A 17,242-nucleotide genomic window follows, 5' to 3' on the forward strand; every position below is an offset into this window, starting at 1 on the left:
AACGCTAAATATGTTTAAAGTTCTTATTTTATAAAGTACCTTTAAAACTGCTGGATCGTAACTTTCGTGAATGTTCACTTGAAAATAAACTTACACAGATTTTTTGTAGATTTTACTAGAAAGTATCATTATTTTTCTATCATTTATGAATGCTTTTGCTGTTTGTAGTTTTTCAAATGATCTGAGTGTGTTAATCAGGGTCAAGTTTTACCGATTGTAATCTTGAAAAATCCTGTCAATAAAATCACCTCAAACGTAAAAAAAAACGATTGTAAACGGTAAAAGATACTGATACTTAAAAAAAAATCTACTAAAATTTTGTTTAAGCTCATGTTTGCAAAACTAGGTAAAAGTGCCATGTCTCTTTGTTTATATTGTCTAAATGCTTATAAACAGGCCTGAATCTACTGGACACTCTGCATGAGTTGATAGACAGCAAAGATGATGAACTAGCTTCTCAATCCTTCAGTTTACTCGACCTAATTAGTGAAATACAAGACGACTCCTCTGATATTCAGCATGTGGAAGTTTTTAATAAAGTTTACAAACAAGTGAGTAAAATGACGATCTTAAGAAATAAACGCCTCTATTGCAGCATTATTTAACGTACAACCTTTGATTCTTAGAAAACCATTGATGTGGAGTACATTCTAAATTTTCTGTAAAGATGATTTTCTAGCATTTGTGGTTTACTTGTTGATTATTCTACTATCATTTATAAATGTTGATCAAGTTGATAGTGAAACAAATTATATAGAAATATTTGCAGTGCAGAAATCATAGTGAATGTTATTGATTTGTGTAAGCAGGGCCTAATACCTCTGCTAGCAACTTACTAGCAAGAGCATTTTTCTGATGGTGCCAGCATACCTGCCAACTCTCACGCATTGGGCGTGAGACTCCAAAGGAAAAAATGAAAATGCGTGAGATTTTTGCCCCAATTTCCTTGATTTTATATATACTATCATTGATACATCAATTGCCCCAAAACCAAATCTCACGCATTGCCCCACTCTTGGGTTGGCAGGTCTGGGTGCCAGCTAGATGGCAAATGATCCATTAGGTTTAGTTTAAATCGGCCAATTGTTTCTGTACCATAGTCTATCTCTAATGCGTGAACTGTTTCATATTTGTGTAATATTTAACACAATTGGTTGCTTTGTCAACGTTTTGGCGCTTGTTGAAATCTTTGGCAACAAGTGAGATAATGTTGAATTATTTTCCAGCTTTCAAAGTTTTTAGTGACCTTTAAAATTCACTACCTAATTTTTACCAGCTATTACCATTCATGCAACTTTTTATCAAGTTGACCTATGTATATTTAATCGTTTACAGCTATTCTCTATTCATCTGTGTTTCTAGGTATGTTCTTTTCCTGAAGCAGACCAATTCTTAGCTTCTCTTCAACACATGGAAGCCATGGCAGGTAGTGAGCTAAGGTAAATATGACACGTGTCAACAGTTTAATAATCACATGGAAGCTATGGCCGGTATTGATTTAAGGTGAATATGATAAGTGTCAACATAAAAATACAGATAAATATAGAGTAGCTGTAAAAGATTGAATATATATAGGTGAACTTGATAAAAGGTTGCAAGAATGGTAAAAATTAGCTAGCAAATTTGCAGGAAACACATTTTTTTCCGCGATATTATCATTTTATGGTGCACGCAGTCTACACATAATTTCTAAGAGGGCAACTCCGACATACGGTAATACGGAACTAGCCTTAATTAAAAATAAACGTGCACAAAAATTTAGTTGACTTTATCAAAAAGTATCGGTATTTGTCTATCATTTGCGATTGTTTTTGATGTTTGAGGTGATCTGACTGCCAGGATTTTTCATGATTAAAATCGAAAAAACTTAATCGCAAGTAAAATGCTCAGATCAATCACAAGTGCAATTATGATGTTTATAGTTGCAAAGAGATTGACAGAATAAAGATGAGTAACTCTGTAACTTGAATGCAATAGTTTATATCAACTATCGCAACGATAACAGCTAGTGACGTCATTTTACACTTATTTTTCTTTTAAGCGTTTTAACCAACTTATGTTGATTTTTATCTTAAAACATTCTGACAGTCAGATCCCTTCAAACATAAAAAACCATTGCGGAGGATAAAAAGTACTGATACTTTTTGGTAAAATCTACTAAAACTTTGTATAAGTTCATCTTAAAAGTGCTGACCATACAAACAGACAGACATACAAACAGACAGACATACGAACAGACACTATCAATCTGACCATACAAACAGACAGACATACGAACAGACACTATCAATCTGACCATACAAACAGACAGACATACAAACAGACAGACATACGAACAGACACTATCAATCTGACCATACAAACAGACAGACATACGAACAGACACTATCAATCTGACCATACAAACAGACAGACATACAAACAGACACTATCAATCTGACCATACAAACAGACACTATCAATCATTTTCTTTTCACCAGCTGAGCATGCATAGTGAGTGATGAATGCCTATAAAGTTAACGTCTTTCAATATTTTTAGTGACGAGAAGTGGGAAGTGCTCAGCAAATTCTTACTTGCACTATCTCAATGCGAAGATGAGGAAGCCGTACGAAAGCTTGAACATAGACGTCTTAATACAGACAAAATAAAAGAAAAATTAGACTGTGATATAAGTCCTGTAGACAAAGAACGGGAAACAATTATTGAGACAAAGAATGTGTCTACCAAATCTCTGGTGAGTGCGGAAACTCAGACTGCTCTTTCAGAATTCTCAAGCTTGACAAAAATGGCTGCACCTTCACAAAAAGAAGTAGCTACAAACACAGATGCAGTACCACCTACATCTGAACTACCAGAGCTGACTGTACCTCGATGCACATGCCCTCCGCCAGCTCCAGTAATGGTGGTACATCCCCCAGGACCAATTCCATCTCCACCTCCTCTGCCACAAGCTGTACTATCTTCACCAGGAGCTGTTCCACCACCTCCACCAGGAGCTGTTCCACCCCCACCACCTCCACCAGGAGCTGCTCCACCTCCACCAGGAGCTGCTCTACCTCCACCAGGTGCTGCTCCACCTCCACCAGGAGCTGCTCCACCTCCACCAGGAGCTGCTCTACCTCCACCAGGTGCTGCTCCACCTCCACCAGGTGCTGCTCCACCTCCACCAGGAGCTGCTCCACCTCCACCAGGAGCTGCTCCACCCCCACCTCCTCTCCCAGGAGCTGTTCCACCTCCACCACAATTACCAGGTGCACCACCACCGCCTCCACCTCCGGGTGGAGTTCCACCTCCGCCATTAGCTCCAGGAGGCGTTCCGCCTCCACCAGGTTTGATAATGCCAACAACAAGCTCTTCCTACCAAACAGCTCCTCCCACTATCAGTATACCTCCAACACCAACACCAAGTAAAAAGATGAAGTTATATAACTGGACCAAAATACAAGACAGAAAACTGCGTGGTGAGAAATATAATTTTTTATTTTTAGTAGCAGATGAAAATTCAAGGCTACCAATCGCTGGAGTTATTAAAGCAAAATTTTGGACATGTACATTCAGTCATGCCTGGACATATGAGTGCCCCAACATTTTTTTGACAACAGAATTTTGAGCATTACTTTAGCTTGAGATACGAGACAAATTTGAGATACAAGCATATGAGAATGTTTTCAATGCGGCCACTAAGTGGCCGAGTATGTAAGAGGCCATTTTTGAGAACAGCATCGCTCAGTTTTTCTCGCCGGATCAGTTTTAAAATTGCTGGCTAAAAGCATTAGCGAAAAGCGAAAAGCACTGAACCGGAAAAAGGTAACGAAAACTATGGCTATGAAGACAACATTAGCATTAAGATTTTTAGGATTAAAATTTATTTATATGTGTATGTTTAGTAAACTAAATTCATTCAAGTGAAATTTAAAGTTTATGCAATGTTACGTAGTGTCATAAAAACGTAGTGTGCCGAACGTTTAGCCGCTAAGTCTCTCTCATATCACTGCTAGCCGCTACGCCTATCATTACCACCAGACAGGTATTTGTCACTTTGTGAGCGTAGGTAGTGTATTAGAACAATTAAAAACATGTTCTCCATCAAATGACCTGTTTTTAGGTCGTTTTTTAGATGAAAAAAGTGGAGTGATTTGTATTTAGTTATTTTATATTGGAAATGTTGTTTTGATATAGGAGAAAATTGACATATGAGCTCAGTCCCAGAATGCATTAGGCTCATATGTTGAGGTATGACTGTATATACATTATGTATATGTATATATATATATACATATACACATATGCGTGTACACATATATATATACACACATACTAGTACTAGTCCCTGAGTACTAGCTATTATGTTTGTGTATGCCATCCTAGTAGATGCTGTACTTACTACACTCTCTATATGCTATGTGTGTAATTTAACCTCTCAGCGTTTATGATTTTATTGCCCCAACCGGTTTTGGATATCATCTTAACAGCTTTAGAGTCATTCACCCTTATCAACTGGCATTGTGGTAACTTTATTAATAATGGCAACACACTGCACTAGCTGAAATAATCAGTAGCATCACGCATCAGTGTCCTGCTCATAGTCAGAGTGACTAGCGGTTTTACAATAATTATATTAACGTGTAAAAGCTCAGCCGTTAGTTATGCAAAGGATTTCACTCTTGCAGCTATAAGTTGATCTTATAACTACATATTATTTCATACTTCCTGCAGTAAATATAAGAGGTTTCAGACCACAAAATTATTATCAGCCGAGCAGTTGTCGGCAACAACAACTGTCTCTTACGTATGATATCATTAATCCACATGGTGTAAGAATTGTGAATAAACCAATGACCTCCAGTCCTGACACACCTGTGCATTTAAAGAATATTTATAAACTAGCTGTGCTACCCGGCGTTGCCTGGGTATTAAACATTAGCTGATAAACAATGAGATGTAATGAGAGTTGTCTGCCACTTGTTATTAGCCTGGCACATTGCCAATGGATAATTTGAGTAAGCTTACTAATAAGAACTGCCAGCTTCTCATGACGTTATGCCATCACCCTACATAGTAATGGAAAGCCGTTGCGTATTTGCTCTGATATATCGACATATATCGCTCAATAAATCTATCAAGCTTGTGTGGCTGAATCAGTAAGGCAGTCGGACTGGTGAACCGGAGTGTCATAGATCAAATCTTCTGCGATACGGATTCTTTATTCCAAGATTTTAATAGTTATAGCTGGAACAACACACCAACATCGAGAAATATATATATTTCTCAAAGTACATATATATATACAGTCAAACATGGATAACTCGAACTTCACGGGACCGAGCAAAAGTGTTCGAATTATCAGAGCGTTCAAGTTATCAGAGCACTGTCACAAGTCCATGTATTTACTTATTTATTAGTAGATACATGTACATATACAAACTATAATATAAATCAAAAGCACAAATGGCTTGTTTCAAATTAAATGCTTCTAATGTAAAGTTTAAAACGTTTTTATCAAAAAGTGTAGAGATTTTTCTATCACTTGAGATTGGTTTGTTGTTTGAGGTGATGTTATTGCCAGGACGTTTTTTAGATTGACATTGGCAAAACTTGATCGTTGTTGAAATGCTCAAAAGAAAAGACATCTTTTTCTTTTGAGCGTTTTACCCACGATCAACTTTGCGGATTTTTCTTGAAGTTTATGCAAAGATTACTTACTTTACCTGGGATTCGTTAAGAGCAACACTCCGAGGCAGTTCACTTAAAAGTTTTACGACGTTTTACGATACATTGTATATCACTCACGCTTTTTGAATGGATACTTATTGAATGTACACACGTATTCTGTGTTTAGGTCAAATGATGAATAGTTATTTTTAGCTAAAACAATGTATACGTTTAATTACAACAATTTTCAAGACGTTTTAAACATTCAACATTCCGACGTTGATTCAACACGGAGTCAACGTCGGAAAACTATTCGTCACGGGCTAGCCAGGTCACGCACTCAAGGATTTTCGTCACGCACATACAAAGCAAAAACAACATGCTGTTTTTGTTTTGTATGTGCGTGGCGAAAATCCTTGCGCGCGTGACCCGGCTAGCCCTTGCTATTCATCGTATAGCAGTATAAATCAAATTTCACCAAATCTTTAGTAAAGTCGTTGACAAAAATATTTTGCCGATGCTGGTAATAACGACGCTTATGAATTACGAAAAGATGAGGTTTACCTCTATGGCTTTGAATAAAGTGATTTTCTAAAGCGATAACAACCGTTTCGGTAGCCGTTGGGCAAAAAACAGTTCGAATTAACAGTGTTGAGTTCGAGTTATCTATAGCAATTTATCATTACGTGGGAATGGACCAAAGAAACTGTTCGAATTAACCATGTGTTCGAGCTATCCGTGGGCGAGTTATTTATGTTTGACTGTATATATGTATATATTTATATAAAAAAAAATTGTTTCTTCACCCCGGATACCCCGTATGGGTGGTAATTTCTGCTCTAACTCGAGTCTCTTACCAGAGACCTGGGAGTTTGAGCACTCGCCTCAAGATCTTAGCTGTTCCCAATAGCGCACTTTTCTGCAACTCACCTGAGTTGATTGCTGTTGGTATTTGGGCAAGCCACATTTTATGCGCCGGTGTTATTGCGCCCAGTGCCCCAATGATTACTGGGATTACAGTTGTTCTTACATTCCAGCATTTTTCATTCTCTTCTCCAAGAGATTGAAAAATATATATATTTTAATATATATATATATTTTAATATATATATATATTATATATATATATGTGTATACATATATATAAATATATATAACTCTAGAAATATGGATATATAAATATATATATGTACATACTTTATTTGTTGCCTTATTTATATGTAGACAGTGTTGATACTTGCTAGTAATCGTGTAGGTGAGGGTAATATAACTAATAATACTGTATTTATTTTTAGTTTTGAGATAATGATGTAAAATATTGCTAAAGAACACTTCTTTTTATCAGCTGCTTCAATCTTTAGCCCTTTGAACCCTCGCCGTTTTTCTCAATTCGTATCAGTAACCCTGGGCAATCTGTCCAATGATCCAAAGTTTTTAAACCTGTATTAAATATATCTAAACGTGTTCATAATACAATGATATTTGGTAAAACACTAGTAAAAAAGTTGGGCAACCCACAGCAAATGTCATCAAACAGAAAAAAAAACAGTACTTCACCATTATTCGGGCTAAAACTCTAAAAGTTTGTTCGACTTTACAAAACTCGTAAAAACATTTACAATAGCAGCTTATCCATTTAGCTCTTGTTCATCATCATTTCATTACTCAAAATATACTGGAAAATTATAATTAGTATCATAAAATTCTTTTATTGCATCAAAATCATTTATGACCTACTAACAAACGAGTCGTATCGATTTTTTCGCGATATCGGTCTAATAAGACTTGTTATTAAAACGAAAGAAGTAGGTAAAGATATTTAAAAACTGTTACAAATGGAAGTGAGATTTTTGGTCTAACATCCTGTGCAAAAATTGGTTTAATTGGTTTACTATGGTGGCTGATTGCGGCCATTTAGAAATCTCGTAACCTCGACCATAGATGTTCATAATCTCGGGTCGAGAATTTACCCAGGAGGGATGGGGCTTAATACGGAAGTACAAATGTTTAGTTGGTGAGAAATTGAGTCAGTAATCTTTTTGTTTTGTTTAACAAAACATGCATTTTTTAAGACAAATCTTTAATTAAAAATATGAGATGTTTTCTGTTGCCTTCCTTTTCACAATCAATGCCTCACGAGACGGCAACATAAAGAGTTACAGTGAAATGAACTAGAATCTTCCCAAGCTCTCATAATGGTAACAAAGTGGACAACTGTTTTAATGTGCATTTTATTTGTTCGGATCATAATCGTAATGAGTCAATATTTAATGTAATACCGCGTTACAAAAGGGCAATCATATTACAACGTATGTAGGATATTTATCATATATAAATGGATACAGAAAACTTAATGGTGTATTTTTGAGAAGTTTTTTTCCGTTTCGTGAGCATGTTACTATTTCTTCTTAACACGAAAAAACTACGATAAACAGCTATGTAAATACGTCATGTTATTTTGATGAAAGATCTCATATTTTTAGTTAAAGATTTGCCTTTAAAATACATGTTTTATTTTGTTGAACAAAACAAAAAGAATAATGACTCAATTTCTCATCAACATCATGCATTTGCATCATGCATCAAACATTTGCAGTGACTTAAAACCTCGCCCCTCCTCGGTAAATTCTCGACCCAAGATCATGAACATCTGTGGGTCAAGATTACAAGATTTCTAAATAGCCGCGATCAGCCACCATAGTTTACGTTGTTACTTAGAAACAGCTTTTGTAAACAAAGCCATGTGAAGGTCGGAAAACTGGCAGTTAGGGATTCCGACACACCCTACGCAAGGCCGGAAAACTGCCCGCTAGGGTTCAAAGGGTTAGGTTGAAAATTGTAAGTAAATAATACTTTATATGAAACAAAAAAGATAATAAATATTATTTCAATTATTTTACATCCTGTGTTTACAGTGTTTCATTTAAATTTGGAGCTGTATCATTTTAGTACTACAGTACGTAACTAACATATTAATCCTTAGCAACAAGTTAATACAATCAGTATTCACTTCCTGTCCTTAGAGTCAAAAGGCAATGTCTGGACAAAGGTCTCATCACTCCCAGATGTTGTCCACCCAGACTTCCACGCTGTTGAGGATATGTTCAGTCAGAAAACATTTGTTGCTGCCGAGTCCTCAGGTCTTCATGCGAAGAAGAAAAGTGAAACTGTAAGAGCCTCAACTATCCTGTTTAGACGGAATCAAAATGTAGACATAATTTTTCAGCTTCGCGTGCTATTTCCTAGAGGTACATGTATATCCAATATGATAGATTGAAAGAAGCTGTCTATAGGACATCATAGTGTGTAAAGAGCTTGTGTTATTGTACAGGTAATGTGATGAATATTGTGTAGAGATGTATTGGAGGAGTGCTGACTATTCATAAGCTGTATGGTTGTGTTATTATGAGTATGTGTATTATTCGACACAACATTATTATACCCAGCAACATTTACATCACTTGAACTTGTTTTTGTGTTGTTACTTCTTTTAAAAAAAAAAAGCTACTGTGGGGAAAGTATGCACAGTTGGCCAACATTTGCACACTGCTGACAGATTCCTTATCATGCATAACTATGTCTTCGTTGGAGTTGCCGCATCTATATATTTTATTTATCAGTTTTTTCAGTTTTTGTGCAAAACATTATGAACTGTATTTCTACATCATTTGCGTTGCCTAAAACAAATTAGTAAAATGAACTTTTATGCAATTAAACAGCTTTTTTAAGCTTGAAGGCTAGAATTACATTGGGAAGCTTGTTTGTAAACTTATAAATATCACTCATAAATATCTGAACGTATTTTGTGCATGATGATGTTCATATAAACAAGACAATGGGTCTATTGGTCCATAGCAGCCATGTTCAAATGCTCTTTCAAGTTTTCAGATTGCATCTTTGAAATTCACCAGTTTATTCTCTCCTTTTAAATTGTTATCTGAATTTTAACCTATTATTCTTCAAGTTTTTTGTACCTTGGCATATTTATTTTCTAATTTTCTGCTCAAAGTCATAGTAGATCTTTAAATTTTCAGAAGATTTTGCCGCGCACCATCATCGATGTTATTTGGGCATCCCTTTGCCAAAGCTGAACTTGATTATTATCATGACTTAGTACCCCGGTAGTCTAGTGTACTGTGAGATATCATCAAGTGTGCTGATAAAGTACAGAGAATAAGTAGCTGTATAACATATAGAGGTATCTCTATTATATATACTAGTACCCTGGTAGTCTAGTGTGCTGTGAGAGATTGTCATGTGTGCTGATAAAGTACAGAGAATAAGTAGCTGTATAACATATAGAGGTATCTCTATTATATATACTAGTACCCTGGTAGTCTAGTGAGCTGTGAGAGATTGTCATGTGTGCTGATGAAGTACAGAAAATAAGTAGCTGCATAACATATAGAGGTATCTCTATTATATATACTAGTACTCTGGTAGTTTAGTGAGCTGTGAGAGATTGTCATGTGTGCTGATGAAGTACAGAAAATAAGTAGCTGCATAACATATAGAGGTATCTCTATTATATATACTAGTACCCTGGTAGTCTAGTGTGTTGTGAGATATTGTCATGTATGCTGATAAAGTACAGAGAATAAGTAGCTGTATAACATATAGAGGTATCTCTATTATATATACTAGTACTCTGGTAGTCTGGTGTGTTGTGAGATATCGTCATGTGTGCTAATAAAGTACAGAAAATAAGTAGCTGCATAACATATAGAGGTATCTCTATTATATATACTAGTACCCTGGTAGTCTAGTGTGCTGTGAGAGATTGTCATGTGTGCTGATAAAGTACAGAGAATAAGTAGCTGTATAACATATAGAGGTATCTCTATTATATATACTAGTACCCTGGTAGTCTAGTGAGCTGTGAGATATCGTCATGTGTGCTAATAAAGTACAGAGAATAAGTAGCTGTATAATATATAGAGGTATCTCTATTATATATACTAGTACTCTGGTAGTCTGGTGTGTTGTGAGATATCGTCATGTGTGCTGATAAAGTAGAGAGAATAAGTAGCTGTATAACATATAGAGGTATCTCTATTATATATACTAGTACTCTGGTAGTCTGGTGTGTTGTGAGATATCGTCATGTGTGCTGATAAAGTACAGAGAATAAGTAGCTGTATAACATATAGAGGTATCTCTATTATATATACTAGTACCCTGGTAGTCTAGTGTGCTGTGAGAGATTGTCATGTATGCTGATAAAGTACAGAGAATAAGTAGCTGTATAACATATAGAGGTATCTCTATTATATATACTAGTACCCTGGTAGTCTAGTGTGTTGTGAGATATCGTCATGTGTGCTGATAAAGTACAGAGAATAAGTAGCTGTATAACATATAGAGGTATCTCTATTACCTATATATACTAGTACCCTGGTAGTCTAGTGTGCTGTGAGATATCGTCATGTGTGCTGATAAAGTACAGAGAATAAGTAGCTGTATAACATATAGAGGTATCTCTATTATATATACTAGTACCCTGGTAGTCTAGTGTGCTGTGAGATATCGTCATGTGTGCTGATAAAGTACAAAGAATAAGTAGCTGTATAATATATAGAGGTATCTCTATTATATATACTAGTACCCTGGTAGTCTGGTGTGTTGTGAGATATCGTCACGTGTGCTGATAAAGCACAGAGAATAAGTAGCTGTATAACATATAGAGGTATCTCTATATATACTAGTACTCTGGTAGTCTAGTGTGCTGTGAGAGATTGTCATGTGTGCTAATAAAGTACAGAGAATAAGTAGCTGTATAACATATAGAGGTATCTCTATTATATATACTAGTACTCTGGTAGTCTGGTGTGTTGTGAGATATCGTCATGTGTGCTGATAAAGTACAGAGAATAAGTACATGTAGCTGTATAATATATAGAGGTATCTCTATTATATATACTAGTACCCTGGTAGTCTAGTGTGCTGTGAGAGATTGCCATGTGTGCTGATAAAGTACAGAGAATAAGTAGCTGTATAACATATAGAGGTATCTCTAATATATATACTAGTACCCTGGTAGTCTGGTGTGCTGTGAGAGATTGCCATGTGTGCTGATAAAGTACAGAGAATAAGTAACTGTATAACATATACAGATATCTCTATTATATATACTAGTACCCTGGTAGTCTAGTGTGCTGTGAGAGACTGTCATGTGTGCTGATAAAGTACAGAGAATAAGTAGCTGTATAATATATAGAGGTATCTCCATTATATATACTAGTACCCTGGTAGTCTAGTGTGTTGTGAGAGATTGTCATGTGTGCTGATAAATTACAAAGACTAAGTGTCTGTACTGTCCCTCTAGAAACATGCAAAGCGGTCAATTAGCCCACATCTACATGTCGGGCTACTAAGCTGGATGCTGCGATTTTGAACTCGGTATGATGCAATTTTTTTTCCAATCTTTCACCCTTGGCTCTGAACCGACACTGGTCTTAATATAGTAACAGTGAAAGATATGAATCTCAATGTTTGCCGTTTGTCTGTTGGTCTGTCATTCGTGTGTCCAGTTATAGCGATAAAGTTTTGGGAGCGAAAAATCTGCTTTGTAGTGGATTTGAACTTGGATCCTCCAGGTTTGGAGACAGGCGAGCTAACCCATTGAGCCACACGGTGTATTTGTGATCAATGGAATAACGATACACATCATTTATACATCGTTTAAAATACGTATAATGATGTTGTGTGACGCGTAATGTCACACGAACTGGCTGCATGGTTTCATGGCCTTAACGGCTCACAGCAAGAAGGAAGGTCTTCTTGCTATCTATGACTTGAGCAAATCCATGACTTCAACTTACACCTTTATAGATTACAGATAAGTATCACTATAAGTATTGAATGATTATATAACCAGTATGATGGCTGTAACTTTGACAGATGAATATAATTACAGATAGCGCTGATAGATGGTAAGAGAAGCATGAATATCAATATCTTTCTCAAGCAATTTAAAATGGACAACCAAGCCCTCGCTGGACTCATCAGAGATGGAGCAGACAAAGAAATTGGTCCGGAACGATTGACTGGACTCCTTAAAATACTCCCAGAATCAGATGAGGTACTTTACAAAAAAGTTTATCTAACATAGTAATTCATACTGAGGGCTGCATGCAGTCATAATGCTATATGCGAATTAAAATACCACAATTTTTTTATAAGTGATGTTGAAGGTTTACAGAACAAAGGTTGGTAACTTTTGTTTTGCACCATATGGTACACACATGAGAGCAATCTAGTGATCTAGAACACCTGACCTACAATCTAGTGATCTAAAATACCTGACCTACAAACAACAGGTCGGGGTTCAATTTCCAGAAAAGACAAATGGTGGTGGCAGGAATGACATCCAACCTTAAATAGCTCTGTGTAGCTGGGAATGTCTCCAGTTATTGAGATTCCTTTGCTACTGGATTAGGACGTGTCCAACCAAGATCACAGAACCATTGTTTGTGTAACAATGGCTCTTAAAAACATGCACAGCCTCTGATTGCAGTAAGCTAAGCAGACATCATACTCCATTTTCGAGGTATTGCTAGCACATACACATGTACCCTAGGACACTTATGTATTCGCCTCATCTAACTTTCGCGTTTTCGCGGTGTCATCCTCTCGCGAAAATTTCATGCGCGAAATTAAACTATCATAACAAACGAGCGAAAAAGCGAAACTAAATAGCTTTGTTCATTGATAGTCAGGCCTGTATTCACTGGTTGCAAGTTGGGGTGGCTAATTTTAGGCGGCTAGTTATGAACACCTAGGGTGTGGAGGGGGGGCGGTGTAAGCCCCCAACAGGTTTCTTTCATGTAGGGCCTCAGCCGGGCCTCTCGTGTGAAGTTTTAAAAAGTTTTATCGGAAAGTATCAACATTTTTCTATGTCGTTAACAAAAATATTTTGCCTATGATGATAATAATGATGCCTAAGAACTACTAGAAGTTGATGGTTGTCTCTATGGCTTGGAATGAAGTGATATTCTACAGCGATAAAAACCGTGTCCATGGCCGTTGGGCAAATAACTTTTCGAATAAATGATGTTGAGGTCGAGTTATCTGAAGCAACTTATCATTGCGTTGGAACTGACCAAACAAATCCGTCCGAGTTAACCTTGTGTTTGAGATAAAACGTTACATTTTATCCGAGGGCGAGTTATTCGAGTTGGACTGCACTTACCTTAAAAAATTCTCAAAGAGTTGGGGCGGCTCAACCGGCCAGCCGCTCCAGAGAAAACGGGCCTGTTGATAGTCCAAGAAACAAATGGCAGCAAGCGATCAACTTGCATTATCGACCTTGCCCACACCATTCTACCTGCGGTTCACAATTACAAACTAGTCGCAAATTGAAATTTTTTTATCGGTGAACTGAACCTGAGAAATCTAATTATGTTTGTTCCACTGCATTTATTTTCACATCACTATATTTTCGCACTCATCAGAGCTGCGAAATTAAGTTGCTGCGAAATTTTACTCTGTGAGCTACTCACGAAACTAAATACTAGCGAAATATAAGTGTCTTAGGGTAGTTACCCAGAACTGTTTCAAGGAGGAGCTATGCTAGGAGATTGTGACATAAGATTTTGGCAGTTCAGTCTAATAGAATCACTATACATGTGAGCATGTGATTCAGCTGTATACAGTTACTTGTCACATTCAGGGCTGGCAGAAGAGCTTATCATGGAACAACAAAAGCTAGCAAATATGCAATGCTCAGTATTTTAAATTGCTAGCCGACTGAGCGTGCTGGTAGATGTGGTTACACAATAATACAGGTAATAAAAACTTATAACCACTAGGGAAATATTTGCCATTTGATACAATGTAGCAAATGTGGCGGCAAAGCGCGAGATCAGGGCCGGCTGCCCAGTTGGTCTTGGTCCTGCGACTGACACCAGGGCCGGGCTGAGTCTTGTCACAGCAGGAGACTCAGTTGTAGGCGAACCAGCTTGGCTAACTGAGCTAAAGAAGGACTGGAGCCAACATAAGGGGCAGAGCCTAATGCATGAGCTGGCCTACATAAAGAGCCCAGATGAGAGAAAGAAGCCAGAGATAGTGGCAGTCTTTCTGCATGTTGTTCATTGTAATGCGCACACATTGATCACATGTACTTATACATATTGTGCAAATATATGTTCATCTCGTTGCTTACACTCGGTCTTTTTTCTGGTGGAGCAGTAAAGGGAGCCGGCAGTTACCTTTACACAAACTGCTTCAGCCCAGCTCGATGGATTACTAACAAGTTTTGCAGATACAATCGATACGACACTCGCGTTTTTGCAAAATCATTCAAAAAGCATAAAACAAATGTAGCTCTTAAACCTTGTAGTATTTTTGGCGTCATTTCACTGTTTATGATAGTACAACTGCTTCAGTTCTATCAAGAATGGTTTAAATACTTATGGGAGCTGTTTGTACAACTACCGCACGAGGTAACTGAACGTAACTGAACGCAACTACTATACAAGTGTCACAACAACCACCTCCTCAATTGCTATCAGCTCAGTTTAGTTTTAGTTTTTACTAGCATCCAACCCATGGATGCTCGTTATCTCTTTCATTTTCAACACAAATTGTTTTGCGACAAAATCCATGAACATGTTCATTGAGGCCAATTGTACTTTGATGCATGCAAAGACAGATTCTTGAGCTTCGAATCAAATGAATCATAGGATGGACATTTATACGGAAAACCAAAGTTTTAAGATTGCCAATTGAATCCGGCATTGCTTGAAGTGGACCTGCTTTTGAAAATTAAATAATCCATAGTGAGTTTGCTACTATAACTTCTCGGAGTAATAACATAAGGGGAGGCGCAAGTGGCAGAGTGTGAGGCTTAAAGCGGAATCTCATGAGATCGAGACCAAAGTAAAAGCCAACTTTTACGAAGTATTTTTAGTTAGCAAGATGGTTTCAAGATTACAAGATCAGAGATATAAGATAGATTGTCTAATTGCAGCTGACTTCTGTGGACCAGCCACCGTATTTTATAGCGGAATATCAGCTTAGTCGGCAGCATAGAATTGGCCAAGCATTCTGCAGCTGCTAGCTTTTACACACTCAACTAAACTTAGATAATAGTTGAGTGGCTGGTTTATAATATATATATATATATATATAATGTATATATATATTATAAACTGTATGTATATATATATACAGTGAAACTCGGATAACTCAACCTTCAAGGGACCGAGCAAAAGTGTTCGAATTATCAGAGTGTTCAACTTATCAGAGCACTGTCACAAGTCCATGTATTCACTTATTTATTAGTAGATACATGAACATATACAAACTATAATATAAATCAAAAGCACAAATGGCTTGTTTCAAATTAAATGCTTCTAATGTAAAGTTTAAAACGTTTTTATCAAAAAGTATAGAGATTTTTCTATCACTTGAGATTGGTTTGTTGTTTGAGGTGATGTTATTGCCAGGACGTTTTTTAGATTGACATTGGCAAAACTTGATCGTGGCTGAAATGCTCAAAGAAAAGACATCTTTTTCTTTTGAGCGTTTTACCCACGATCAATTTTGCCGATATTTCTTGAAGTTTATGGAAAGATTACCTTACTTTACCTGGGATTCGTTAAGAGCAACACTCCGAGGCAGTTCAATTAAAAGTTTTACGAGGTTTAACAGTACATTGTATATCACTCACGCTTTTTGAATGGATACTTATTGAATGTACACACGTATTCTGTGTTTAGGTCAAACGATGAATAGTTTTTTTAGCTAAGAAAACGTATACGTTTAACAAAAACAAATTTTAAGACGTTTTAAACATTCAACATTCCGACGTTGATTCAACACGGAATCAACTTCGGAAAAATATTCGTCACGGGCTAGCCGGGTCACGCACTCAAGGATTTTCGCCACGCACATACAAAACAACATGCGATTTTTGTTTTGTATGTGCGTGGCGAAAATCCTTGCGCCCGTGGCCGGTCCAGTCCGCGCTATTCATCGTATAGCAGTATAAATCAAATTTCACTAAACCTTTAGAGCAGTCGTTGACAAAAATGTTTTGCCGATGGAGGGAATAACGACGCTTATGAATTACGAAAAGTTGAGGTTTACCTCTATGGCTTGGAATAAAGTGATTTTCTAAAGCGATAGCAACCGTTTCGGTAGCCGTTGGACAACAAACAGTTCGTTATAACAGTGTTGAATTCGAGTTATATAGAGCCATTTATCATTGCGTGGGAGCGGACCAAGCAAATCCAGTCGAGTTAACCATGTGTTCGCTATATCCGAGGGCGAGTTATCCATGTTTCACTGTATATATATACAGTGAAACCTCAGTTCTCGAATGCTTTGGTTCTCAACCAGTTCGGTTTTCGACCAAAAAATTGGAGATTTGTTCGTCTCGAATCTCGAACATAAGTTCGGTTATCGACCAAACCAGAGCATGCGCGTTGGAATTGAACGTTCGGAACAGTTCCGGAAACAGCATAAAAACATTCGTTAACAAAAGGAAAAGCAAGTTACGCTTCATAAATTCTTTACAAGAAGGAAGGAGTCATCTGGGACGATGTCCCTCTACTGAAGAGATTTGCTAGGGAGACAACTCCTTCA

At 37.0% G+C, this 17,242-nt stretch overlaps 1 protein-coding gene across 3 annotated transcripts in view; it reads left to right on the forward strand.

Annotated features, from left to right (window-relative positions):
* Window positions 1-17,242, forward strand: part of LOC137405640 (inverted formin-2-like) — a 64,847-nt gene that overhangs the window by 31,646 nt on the left and 15,959 nt on the right. For all 3 annotated transcript variants that reach the window (XM_068091963.1, XM_068091964.1, XM_068091965.1), the window contains exons 9-13: window positions 397-551; window positions 1,363-1,439; window positions 2,540-3,462; window positions 8,677-8,822; window positions 12,570-12,734. In XM_068091963.1, the coding sequence (XP_067948064.1) occupies window positions 397-551; window positions 1,363-1,439; window positions 2,540-3,462; window positions 8,677-8,822; window positions 12,570-12,734 (1,466 nt within the window). The remainder of the gene's footprint in view (window positions 1-396; window positions 552-1,362; window positions 1,440-2,539; window positions 3,463-8,676; window positions 8,823-12,569; window positions 12,735-17,242) is intronic.

This window comes from Watersipora subatra, chromosome 10 (genome assembly GCF_963576615.1).
Source record: "Watersipora subatra chromosome 10, tzWatSuba1.1, whole genome shotgun sequence".
NCBI lineage: Eukaryota > Metazoa > Bryozoa > Gymnolaemata > Cheilostomatida > Watersiporidae > Watersipora > Watersipora subatra.